General features: G+C 48.2%; 1 protein-coding gene across 2 annotated transcripts in view; it reads right to left on the bottom strand.

The window, feature by feature from the left end:
• Spock1 (sparc/osteonectin, cwcv and kazal like domains proteoglycan 1) overlaps positions 1–13,600 on the bottom strand; it is a 480,034-nt gene that overhangs the window by 117,760 nt on the left and 348,674 nt on the right. For both annotated transcript variants that reach the window (XM_087590365.1, NM_001271297.1), the window contains 1 exon segment: positions 7,513–7,639. In XM_087590365.1, coding sequence (XP_087446491.1) covers positions 7,513–7,551 — 39 coding nt within the window. In that variant the 5' untranslated portion in view covers positions 7,552–7,639.

Here is a 13,600-nt window from a genome sequence, read left to right as displayed (position 1 = left end):
CTAGAAACCACCGCCAAGGAGCTCTTCAGTTACAAAGCCTCTTTGTTGGCCTTTTCTGTGCAACAACAACAACAATAACAACAACAACAAAAAACAAAAACAAAAAACAAAAAAACAAAAACAAACAAACAAAAAAAACAAGTCCTGGATCTGACTCCAGAGCCACTTACCAGACCTCTCCTCTCTCATTGAGTCTGTCAGTCTGTCCCTCCCTCCCTCCCCTCTCTCCCTCCCACCCTCCCTCCCTTCCTCCCTCCCTCTCTCCTCTCTCTCTCCTCCTCTTTCCCTTTCTCTCCCCCCCCCCCCCCCCCCGCATAGACAGAGCAGGTGACTGTCTCACAGTGCTGTCCCTCCAAGGGGACCATGAGCAGCCACCCTTCTGCCTTCACCGCTTTACAGAGCGCCCGGCTCCAGTGTGCAGATGTATGTGTTCCACCTATCGTTTCCAACTCTTTGATTTTCTTCATCAACTACAAAGCTCTCTCTGTCTCAGGGGCCGTTTCCAAGTGATGACCATTCACGTGGCATGGGTCTGCAGGGAGCAGACCTAGCCCAGATGCCTCTACTCCCAGCCTAAAGTAATGACAAGCAAAGGGGGATAACGACCCTCTCGCGGCAGGAATGCTCACAGGTCAGGCATCCTAGAAGCCAAAGACAGCGTCTAAAGCTATCTGGAGGAGTCTCACGTACTACACCTCCCAGTCAGCCTCCATCCACTGAGTTTCCTGTTCCTGGAAAATCGGCCAAGAACTTCAAACACGACCTTTCCTTGGTAGTGGTTGTTAGAAACTATTAAGATGCCCCAGCAAAGATATAATCCATGGTGACAACGTGCTGGAAGAAATGCCAGCCCTGTAAAGCAACCGCTCCCCGCCTCCCCCGCCCTCCCGTGCACTTTCAGAACCTAAAGAACCCATTTTCTCTCACAGCAGTTCTTAACTCTGCATCTTTCTTCGGTGTCTAGACGTAAACGACCCATTTGCTAATTGCTTAACAGCTTTTAAGGAAGTAGATGTGGGGAGGAGAGGAGGAGACCAGATGGGTGTTTGCCTGCTTGTTTTCCAATTATCAACAGCCAGGCAGGTGCCAGGGAACGGCAGCGCTAACTCTCCAGAACCCTGTGCCATTGAGCGAGGCCAGTCCCACATCCTGGTTTGGAAAGGAGCCATTGTAGTTCTCAGAGCCACAGCCAACATGGCCAACAAACTCCCCGGGAAAGATCCGAGCAATGAAACTCCCTCCAGGGCCAGGTTCTGATTGGTCCAGGTATCTGAATTGAAAGAAATATGTTCGAATCATGTACCCTTCATAAGAAAGGCTCCTGCATTTTAAGTACCGTGTGGGCGGCAGTCCTGGATAGCAAGTACCCGAATGGGGAAGAGTCGTGGACGTCAGGTGCACGGGAAGCCATATTGGATACCATTTTCCTGTTTGAGACCCTGTGGCAGAACCTTCCCCTAATGAATAAAGATTTCAAGGAGCCAATCACTGAATGAGTGGGCGGGACTTCCAGGTTGGGGTGTGGCAGAGGGGAAGCAGGAGAAAGATAAGGCCTTTTGGACTGAAGAGATGATGAAGGACACAATGTAGGTAGGGGAGAACCCCTGCGCCCCCCCAGTTCAGGTGGTGGATCTGCTGGGATCCGCTTTTATAAATTGGAATAGCTTACAAACTAGGATGCTGGTTGCTGTGCCCAGTGATTCTGTTACCTGTTGATTATAAACTAAGATTGTGTGGTGTTTTCCTTCGCATGGTGACTCAGCTGGGTTCTGCCAGCTACGGGAATTTGGGAGCGTGGGGCGTGCGTGGCAGCTGTATCATGGGAATTGTCTTTTAAATATTTCATGCTACAAAAAGCAGTCTCAGCCAGGCCCCACCCCTGGCCCTCTCTGAGCTCCCAAGACCTAAGCATCACTCTGGATCTGCTACTGTTTCTAAAGGAAACCCAGGCTAGCCCCCCTGAATGCAACATGACCACAAAGTTCCCTGATGAACGGAGACAAAATCCAACAGCAGCCTGGACTCTCTGTTCCCGCTCTATCCTTTTAGCCTCCATCGAGCTACACAGAGACAAGCAGAGAAAGCAGAGAGGTTTGCAAATGACCGTGCTCCAAACATAACAGGCACATCCTAACTCTGCTGACCGAGGGATTCGAAAGCTCTGCTAGGATGAAGATGTGCCCGTACGCCGAGCCTGTATCTGGGATAACTTTTATGTGTTTCAAATCCATCAGTCACCAAGGCCAGGCTAATCTTCCCTGTTTCCTACACATGTCAAAAAACCACTGTGACGGTCTTGATGCCAGTAGGTCCCTCTGTCACCAGCATACGGTCCCATCCCACACACTGCCACTCTACACGAAGGCAGCCGAATCCTAGACTGGGACTCTTTGATGGGATTACCCCAAATCTTACAAGCCGAAGTTCCAACTTTGTGGTCTTCAAACGGCTGAGTGTGACTGATCGTTTCTCTATAGTCAGCAAATGGGCTCACTCACGTCTGGATGCAAGGAAGAGATGTGGTTTTAAGGGCTGCTGTGGAAGAAAATACCCCTACCCCTTCAGAGATTGCACAGGGCAAGGCATGCTGGGAGCATGTCCTTTATGGGCATGGAGTTTCTGTATCAGCCCAACTCTCTGACAGGTGACCCATCACAATGACACTGCCTGAGCCCCTCTGTGTACCTTGCCTTTCTTTTATTCTTCAAGCCCTTCTCCCCTTTTGCTGATCTAGATCCTGTTCCTTTCGATGGATGATTCTTTTCAGCCACAAGATCTTGCTAGAACCATGGCTTTCTCTGACACAACTGCCTATTCCTCTAAACTAATGAGGGTGACCCTACTCAGTGCTCCCAAAGTGCCTTCAATGCCCCTTATCTAAGCAACGATCGTCTTAACCCCCTGCTGCTATGACGAAATGCCTGAGGTTGGGTAATGTAGGAAGAAAAAGTTTTTGTTGGGCTCAGAGAGTCCCTTGGCAACCACATGCCCCATAATTGTCATGGTAATGGCATCACAGTGAGAACAACTGTAAGAAGCATTATGACGTAGGAGCCCAAGGCCTGAGGTGGGATCCAGTCTCACTCTTTAAAGAACAGCTCATTCTTGGGAGAACTTTATCCACACGGTTAACATTAATCCCACCCAAGATCGGTGTACTTAATAACTTAATATCCTCCCACGAGGTCTGGCCTCCAAGTACGTAAACTTGTATGTGACTGACCACCTGCTGTAATCAAAGTAGGTTGCTTTCCAGTGTGCCTGTCTCCCTTACAAGCCCCACGCAAATGGGGCATTCTCCCCGTTTTGGACCTGCACGATGACTCTGCTCTTCAGCGCCCTGTTTAACACCGACCGTTGAGCTTCTGTAATACATTCGTTCTTTGCGGAGGGAAGAATATGTCAAAAAAAAAAAAAAAGAAATTAAGAAAGTGACGTGACACTTTCTCGCCTAGAGGCTAAGTAAGGGTCAGAGCCTGCTTCACACTCTGCAGCGAGCGGCAACGTTGGGTTTGCTCTCCATGTGACGCCATCTGTCATCTCGAGACTGCAAGCTTGTGCACCCATCTTAGGTTCTAAGGAGTCAGACCTCTACGTGGTACCTCTGGGGTTGATGTGTTGGGAAATCCCTGCTGTAGAATGCCACTCCTGAGTGTAACCCCTGTCTACTGGTTCTAGAAGACTCCAACTCTCCTGGGCAGAGGCAGAAACAAAGCTTGGCCAATGTGTCCCCTGGAAAGCCACCTGCTTCATGGCCAGCCTGAAAAGCTGGCTCCTTTGTTCTGCCTTCATTGACTCTCTACCGCCATCAGGCCCATCCTGAAGAGATGGACAATTCAACTGGAAAACAGGGCCCGCTTGCCTACGGTGGTGCCAGGCCTGGGCTGGACTTTGGCTGAAGATTATTTTCATAGGTTTGACTTCATCGAATAAAATCACTTCTGCCTCCATGCACACCACAATCTCCTCCAGTCTTCAGTCTTCTGTTTTCCAGCATTGATGACCTAGAAAGGCCATAGCTCCAGGGGATAGGATGTCAGTGATTGTTACTAGTTAATTCATTCAGTCATGTTAGCTGAGCCTCTGTTAGCATTCTCCAAAGTTTGTCTGTATGACCTGAACGTCTTTTTGAACCTGAGTAAACAAGAGGCCCCTTTAGGGGTAATAAGTAAAAACAACAACAAAAAAAAGCAAACCTGACCAAATGGATATATGCCCTCTGGGGGAAAGCCCCACTGAATACCATAATGGTTAACAACTGGCCTCTGCCTCGAAGGCCTTAAGTACAAGGCTTAGGACTCAACCATATTTGATTTGTGATATTAACAAGGAGCAAAGGCAGAACAAGGGGACACTTGAACCAGGACCCAACATCACCTCCTCTACAATGCTGTCATTCCCAGAAGTCTGTGCAGCTCTGTGAGCACTTCTTCCCATCAGAGTAGCCACAGGAAGCTTAGCCCAGGCAGGTGGGTGCAGTACAGGGCCTTGATTAGCAGTGAGTGCACCGGTAAAGAACACACATATCCAGGAACAGCTTTGAAGAGCTGGTTCAGTTTAATTGGTGGGGACAAAGGTCATTTTAAACCTTTGGGGATGAGTAGGGACTCAGTTGAGTGTACATCATTGGTCCAAGCCAGAGTTCTAGGGATGCCTCATTTGCATAGGACGGAGTTTCAGGTGCTGCTGGACATGACCTTATAAGGAGAGAGGAAATTTAACCTGGCTACTAGCTATGGCTATGTGACCTCTGGTGAGGTAAGAGTAGGGCCACAGTGCTACATATCAGGACATGAAGGTCCAAGGCAGGGGAGAGGGAGAGGTCCTACTCCTTCCAATCTCAAGGATGAGATTTCCAGGGTTTGAACAGGTCTCAATCCCACTCTTCTCCAGGCCTATTCTTTCTGGTCCCACAGCTTCCTGGTCTCACAACTCTGCTTTTTAATTTTAATGTCATTGAAGTGGATAGACCACATACACCCAGGGAGAAGACCATGAGCGTCATAATCTGTCATGTCATGTCCCAAGGAACCTTACTGTTGTTTGGATCTGGAATACCTATCAACAGCCTAAGTGTCAAAGGCTTGACCCCAGTCCATGGTACTACTGAAGACAGTAGGACCTTCGGAAGGTAGAACTCAGAGGGAAGAGGTTACATCACTGAGACTATGTCCATGGTGGTGAAGGCTCGAAGTGAGTCTTAACCACCAGGAGACCCTCCCACCCCCCAAATGAGAAATGAGGATGGAGTTCGATGCAAACACAAGAGGTTTATTTTCTGGCGCGTTGGGGTCAACCTTCAATCACCCCTTGTGGCAAGTGACTGGAAGGCAACCCCAAATGGCTGTAACAGGCAGTTTTTATACTTTTTAGGGGTACAGGTTACATCAGCAAGGTTATAGTTTAAGCTTATTGGCTAAGCATATTGACCTTTGACTCTATTGGCTAGCAAGCATATGACACTCATTTGAACTCTATCCAGGGGGTCAGGTGACTATCAGTCAGAATATTTGTTGGTTTTTCAAGACTGTCCCTGCTTCTCCAGAGAACTGTGGGTGAAGAATGGAACTTGGCCTAGCCTTGACCCGAGATGGGAAGCTGGTACTTGGCCTAGTCTTGACCTGAGGTGGTGGGTGTAAGGCTGAAGAAAGCCCCTAGTGTCCTTTAGCTGAAGATATTGGGGTCTCAGGTCCATTCAATTCTTTTCCTTTGCATGGCCACCATACGATGAATGGAACTCTTTTTTTTTTTTTTTTTGGTTCTTTTTTTTGGAGCTGGGGACCGAACCCAGGGCCTTGCGCTTCCTAGGTAAGCGCTCTACCACTGAGCTAAATCCCCAGCCCCGATGAATGGAACTCTTATGTCTCATGGCAAGTACCTCCAGGTTGAACTGTGCCTGCCCAAGCCCAAAGCAATGACGCCAAATGATGGGATGAGACCTCTGAGGCCACCAGCCAAGACTAACTATCCTCCTCTGAAAGCTGATTATCTCAGGCACTTTATGATGGCAGCGGAAGATGGACATATCATATACTAACGACAACGTTCGATGAGCTACCTTACGTCTTTTTCTTTTGCTCCAGGAAAATAGTTGTGCGAGGCTAGGGAATGTAGACTCATCTCATCAAAACAGTGGTTTTGGGGATGGGGAAGGCCTCTGAGTGCTTGGCTTGACTCAGTTGAGGCCAGTTCTCTTCCAAAAGGGAGGAGTCATTGGGGTGGAATTTTCCCAGTAAAAATCCTGCGTTATAAGCAAGTTATCCACCTGCACCTGAAAGCAGCCCCTACTTCATACACAGGCCAGACTATAGGAGAGCTTTGATCAGCAAGGGTTCTGACACAGTTCTTGGGCAACTGACAGCCCTTTGGGCCAATGCATTAGACAGGGCACTGTGGCTCTGCAGCTCAGGTCTTCCCAGGACTTGCTATGTCAACTTTGCGTTTTACCTTGCCCTCTTGGCAACTGTCCACATGCCTGGCATCTGGGTTTCAGTGAAAGAAAATAAAAGCAGGACCTAACTTCAAGAATGGGGAGGGGGGACAAGAATAAATTTTCAGTGATGCTTGTAAACCCGCTAACCTATACATGTTTCAGGTATCAGAATCAGACCATTACTAAAATCTGTTTCTAATCAATTCTATCTGAGATCAGGAGGACGAAGGAAGGAGAAACTGAGATGTGCTGGTGGTTTGTGGGCAGGATGCACTAGCCCTGAGCACGGACAGAATAGTTCTAACTCCCAGAGTAGGTCTGCACTTGGAGAGGGGGAGGATTGACTCTGCCCAAGACAAAAGTCATCTGCTTTAGCTCTACTAGATTGTGTTGTCTTAGCTCTTAGCACACTGTCTGGAACACAGCAAGGCTGCCAACGATACCCACCGAGCGAGTAAATGGACTGACTGTGCCATGGCTACCCTCCTGGAGCACTAAAACGGAAGACATGAGTCTAGCTGGTCTGTGCACCACAGAAAGCACGGAGGGAAAGCAGCCCTGGGCTCTATGATGCCACTAAGCCTGAAGAGAGCAGCAGGGAGGAGATTGTCCCAGGCTTGTGTGGTTTGCGCTATGAAGATCAGCCTGGGCAGCACAGACAACACAACGATGTGCACTGTGAGAAAGGCACAAGGGATGGGGCAGAAACGCTTGAGACTCGCACAGCAATGTGACCCAGAGGTATTCTTTATAAGGACTCACTAGCTATAGACGCCACTCTATAAAACATCACTGAAAGCCAAGGAGGCAGCTGAGGTGGGAAATACCAGGGCTCTGCTTCTCCACCAGTAGCACCAACTCCTAGGCTGCTTCTCACTGGGTCAAATTCTGCATTGTATGTCTCACTCCCCCCTTGGCCTTCAGCCACTGCAATCTCAATCTCCTTGGCCAGAATTATCTAGTTCAGAGTCTGTGTCTCCTCCAGGGCAAGGCCCAGAACAACCAGGCTGCCCACAGAAGCACAGAGACTTGACAAACAGACCTCCAGTGATTTTTATAGGCAAAACAACAAGACCAACCTTGGACGTGTACGTGTGGCCGTCAGACCCGCAGACCATCGCTGACTGTGCCACGGGGCAAGGCTTGCATTTAACCAGATTCGAAGGTCCAACCCAGTGCTTGTGAGCCACACTCCCCTTCTTTTGCCTATGGAAGAAAAGAGAGGGGATGCGTTAGTCAAAATTCTGCCCTCGTTGGTGTTTCTCCCAGGTTGTTCCCGAAGAACACAGCTAAATACAGACAGGAAAGCATCCAAAAGAGGCCCAAGGGACGCTAGCCAGCACCCCCATTTGTTCCAAGTCATTAAGTGGCATCAGGAGGTTTTCTCTCTAAAGCATGAGATCCACCCACTAGCTGAACCAACAAAATTAAAACATTGCAAAACATCACATGATCCACATGTAAGAAACGTCACAGACACTTCAGAAAACAATGAGAGAGACCATCCCAGTGAGCCCCAGCGCCTGGTTCAACACATCACACATGTCCTGAACTGCCTCCCATACTCTCTGGGGCTGCCAGGCAGCTTCTATATTGACAGAGGGCGCTACTGTGGGGGCACTCTATACAGATTTACTCCAAACACCACTGCCGACTTGACACTTAGCAAAGGCTCTGTGGTGATGTCACTTCCACTGCTAACATCGCCACGAGTCTCCTCTTCCACTCCAGTGTCCCCTTCGCATGTCTGTCACAGTAAGTGGCACTACCACCATGGCTCTGCTCGTCTATAAGTGAAGGAAACAGAAACTCCTTCTGGTGGCTGTTATATTAAAAAAAAAAATCATGTGTTATGGCTTGCATTCAAAATGCCCCAACAGGCCGATGTACTTACTGGTGATGTGTTTATGGGAAACATCCCAAAATGCATGATATACTGGGGGCCTGTTTGTAGAAAATGCCCCAAGGCCTGATATACTGGGGACCTGTTTGGGAAATGCCCCCAAAGGGATTGATATACTAGGGATTGTTTGTGGGAAATGCCCCAGTGGGTCTCTGTAGGAAATGTCCCCGTGGACTGATAAACTGGGAGCTTGTTTGCTAGTTGATGTGCTTTTAGGAAACTGTTGGTTCCTGGGGGCTCTGAGATATCAAAGTAAGCTCCTAATGGATTTAAACATGAAGGAATCGCAAGTTGCAGGCAAGACCTAGTAGGAGGAAGATCTGCAGGGAAGAGGCCTGTCCTCAGGAGCTACATGCTCTAGTCTCTTCCTCTGCTCCTTTCCTCCATTTCCTGTCTGAAGAGCCTCTGTTACAAGCACCCGCTTCATCCACCCTAGTGCTCCATCCCACCATAGGCCCAACATCACTGGAGCCAAAGACTGTGGACCAAAACCTCTGCCCTCTCAGAGCTGAAAATGTGTGATTCCTCCCTTCAAGTTGATTTTCTCCGGTACTTATCTTTACAGCGACAATTATCACCAGTGCAACCCTCAAAACAAGAAGCAGTACAAGGGGCAGATATTACAATTGTTTTCCCAATAGATGAGACTCTCAAGAAAGACATTGCCATTGCATGGAAACGTGACAAGAGATCAGGAGGGTCTTTAACCACTACGAGTTGTGAAGCTAGAAGGAACCAGCTCTGCCAGACCCAATCCCCCTAATCCCTCAGGAATTCACCTGTGGTGTCCGAGGTGAGCAGCCCTCCTGCAAATGAGAAGAATGGGGGAGGGGGAGGGGCTGAAGAGGAGCCCAGCAAACACTAACTGGTTCTTACACCACCTCACACATTCATTAGTAATTTAAGGGAGGCAGTGGGGGTGAGGAGAGTGTGTTTGGAGAATTCCCTGAAAGCAACATCAAAGGGAATCAGTTCATACCCACAGCATAGCTGCCTGAGGCTACCAGGGATCTAGGCTGGAGAGGAAACACGTCTGAACCTTTCCGACCAAAGACTCAGAGAACAAAGGTCTAGATGGGTCTTTATCACCTAGGAGTCACCTTGTTTGCTTGGCTGAAGAGGAACTGGAAACTCTGAGAGAGGCGGAGTTCTGTCTGAAGTTATGGATTTGATTGGTGGTAGGGCCCTAGGGTCCCCGGAAAGTTTCCAGGGTGGAAGCCGTGCCTCGGACAATGTCTTAGTTACTAGTCTATGGCTGCCACAGACCACTGTGACCAAGGTAACTCATAAAAGAAACAACATTTAATTGGTCTTATGGTTTGTGGTTTGGGATGAGAATGCTGCCCCCCCACCCCCACCAAAGACTCATATGTTTGAATGCTTGGTCCCCAGTTGGCGGAACTGATTGGGAAGGATTAGGATGTGTAGGAGGGGGGAGCATCGTTGAGGAGTGTGCTTTGAGGTTTCCGAACCCATGACTCCCAGTTAGTATGCACTCTGTCTGTCTGTCTGTCTGTTAGTCCATTCATCCATCCATCTATTATTCATCTATCACCTATCTTCATTTATCTACCTATCATCTATCTTCCTATCATCTACCTATCTACTTATCTATCATCTATCCTATCTATCTATCTATCTATCTATCTATCTATCTATCTATCTATCTATCTGCCTATCTATCTATCATCTATCATCTATCTTTCAATCTATCTATCTCCAACTTTCAGATCAGGATATAAACTCCTAGGTGCTGTGTCAGCATTATGTCTGCCTGCCTGCTGCTAGGCTACCTGCTATGGTGAGCGTGGATGCTAACATCTGGAAACTGTGAGCCTTCAAATTAAACACTGTCTAAGTTGCCTTGGCCGTGGTGTTTCTCTTCATAGAACTAGTAGCCCTAACCAAGGCAGACGTTTCATAGCGTTAGAGCTGAGAGCTCACATCTTGACCCTCAAGCAGGAGGCAGAGAGCGCAATGGGAATGCTGCTAGTCTTTTGAGATCTAAAAACCTCCTCCAACAAGGCCACACCTCCAGTCCTTCCCAAACAGTTCCACCAACCGGGGATCAAATCTTCAACCATATGAACCTAATGAGGTCATTCTTATTCGAATCACCACAGCCCAGCTGAGTCCAATCTAGAAAAGTAGCTTTAAAATTCTTTAAGGGCACTCTTGTCTATACTGTCAGGGGTCTGCCTGCTTCCCCAAGCTACCTATATTGACTTTACCTCTCTATCTTGGATGGAAGACATTCATCACTTGAATGTGTGAATCACATGGACTTGAGGGCTATTATTCTTCAGCAGAACATGTCTAACTCATTCAAGGCCTGACTCAGTCAACCGGCACATACACTCATGTGAGATTCACCACAGCAGAGGAGCAGGCTTGCAGCACAGGGTTAACATTAGAGTCCACAATTTCTTCAACAGAGCACCTCACATTTATCATCATTCGCATAGCACATTGTCCGTCGCTGACAGAGAGTCAGCAAAAACAAGGATATATGTTTACAGTTGGTAGCCCTTCTCCTGGGTTTAGGCCCCACAAAGTGGAAACAATTCTTATTCTGAGCTTCCAAAAGGAGCTATAAAGTCCTGGAGTGAGCATGACTGGGTGTAGGGATGCTACAGGAGAAAGAAACCTCAGAGAGTTTAGTCAAAGGCAGGGGAGGAAGGGGAGGGAGGTGACCACTGCAAAGTTGGAGCCAGCAATCAATCATCAGCTCATGACAAGTGTTCTCTCTCTCTGAACCTGAACTTCACCATTAAATTAAAGTCTTTAAGGGAGGCAAGGAGGTGAGGGTGGCTGATACCCACTAGAGTTATGGCGCCTCAAAATTGTTCAAGGTATCACTACTGGGTGGAGGTTTTGCAATGCTTGCCATGTAGCTGTCAGTGTGCAGCTAACTGCAGGCTCACTGAATGATAGATTGGGTAGGTATGCTAAAACTGATGTTGATAATGTTACTTGTATGCATGTGTATACAGGGCTGACTGCTTGGTAATGAATAACTGACTGGTGTCCCCTTCCCAGGGGAAGATGATGATTTCTCCCATTCCCAGCATTCCTTAGTTACCTATAGTTCTTTGTGCAGGGTTGATGCTTACGGCCCATGTCTAGTGCAGCATGTTCTTGTCACTGCCTTTGTTCAGCTTGGTTTGGGCAGCCATGTTGGCGAAGCCTTATGGGATTAAGTCTTTACATTGGTGGGAGACACAGACTCACAGAAATTTCCCTGGTCCTTTGGCTCATACACACTTTCCACCCCTGTTCTACAATGTTCCCTGAGCCTTAGGTGTGGAAGTGTTTTATGCTGGTATTCATTGGTAATGGACTCCACAGCTTTACACTTTATTTAGGGGTCTCTCTCTCTCTCTCTCTCTCTCTCTCTCTCTCTCTGTGTGTGTGTGTGTGTGTGTGTGTGTGTGTGTGTCTGTCTGTCTGTCTGTCTGTCTTGAGTCTCCTACTGGGGATCCAAACTCTCATTGCGAGGACTCAGTTATATAACCACCTCTTTAGGAAACATGGCACACTGGCTCTCTACCTGCAGAGGACAGCACTCACCGGGTGGTCATGGATGCCAGGGAGACTTTTAGTACAAAACCTACACATTCCAGTTTCTACTGATTCCAGAGACTCTGGCACCCCTGTCAGATGGGAGCAATCCTAGTTGTTCCCTATTTCAACTCAGTGGTGGAAATGGCACGCAACCTGTGTTATTGCTCCAGGAGTCAAGAATGTAACGCTATGTGCCACTGATGTAAGGCAAGGGGGATTAGCTTCCCTGATGTCTGTGTACATTCTGTTTACTCTGTAAAATCATAACAAAAAAAATGACCACTTCAGTCAAGGCAAGTGACTAGGAGTTCTGCCTCAAATACTTCAATTTCTGAGTCAATAGTGAGAGAGATCCGGTAAAGCGGTCTTGATAGAAACACTATGCCTCGTGTCACAGACAGTCATCAGCGCTGGTGACACAGTATTCAGTCTGGAGCAAGGTCTTGTCAGCCTTTCCCTAGCCACTGGGCTGACTCATCTCTGCCTGAGAAGACTGAGGGGTAGCCTCATCTCCTGTAGATTGATGACACTCCAAAGAAAAAGCCTGGCCTATGAACCCCTTTGGGCAACCAGAGCATCCACCACCATGGTCTCTGAGGCCCCTATAGATAGACAAGCAGGACATCAGCCCCCGTGGCCTATGAGCCCCTATAGACAACCAGAACATCAGCCCCATGGCCTGTGAGCCCGTATAGACAACCAGAACATCTGTCACCAGCACTCCTGCTGTTTATTGAACTACTTTCCCTCAGTGTTTCTGTAATAAGTCTACCAAATTTCCCAGCATTTATGCTTCTGAAGGACAAGAATGGTTATTAACTACATATCTGACCATGTGATTCTCATGCACAAACCCCTCCCTTTCCTGTCTCCTTGGTTGCACTACAGACTCTGAGTTTGGTGGTGAACTGTCACAGTCTTTTCTTAATAGTCTTACTGTTTGCTTAGACCCAGTCACCAACCTGGATGTCCGCACATCTACATGTACACACACTCACTAGGGCTCCCACCTGTGTATGCACACATCCACATGTGTACACACACACACACACACACACACACACACACACACACACACACACACTGACCAGGTTTTGTTCCGCCCACACTCAGCTGTTGCTAGAGCCCATCAGTGATAACTCTGGCTCATCGGGCTTCACCCTTTCTCCTTCCTCCTATCTACATCTGTCTCCCACCCAACTCCCTCCTTTCCCCAAAGGCCAGCTCACCGGGAAGCCTCCTGAGGTCCCCTCACAGGCAGTCTTCACCATGGCTAGTAATGACTTCCAGGTCAGAGTCCCCAGACAAGCACCTTGACTCCACCTGGCCAAATAGTAAAGTCTACATCTATACCAAAAGAGCACATGTGTAAGAGGATGAACGCCATATTCCCCTCCCTGTGCCCTGTCCATACCACCTTCCTCACTGGGCCTGTGGGGTCTATGTCCAGCCAGCTTTGGCAGCGTCCATATCTGTCCTATGTAGCATTCAGATTTGAGTGTGACAGTGGCTTCTGATCTTCAGAAAGCCTATTCTAGTTCAAGCTTTTAGTCCATTGCCTTCTCTTAACCCTTTCTCAGCCCCATGACCGTCCTACACACAGTCGATCATAGCAAGGGTTTTCCAACACTGCATCGTAATCAGACCCAGGGGTGACAGTGACTGGGGCTACTGTATGCTCTAGAAGGACAGCGGCTGGT

Source organism: Rattus norvegicus, chromosome 17 (assembly GCF_021556685.1).
Source record: "Rattus norvegicus strain SHRSP/BbbUtx chromosome 17, alternate assembly SHRSP_T2T, whole genome shotgun sequence".
NCBI lineage: Eukaryota > Metazoa > Chordata > Mammalia > Rodentia > Muridae > Rattus > Rattus norvegicus.
This window is presented reverse-complemented; position numbering and strand designations above follow the sequence as displayed.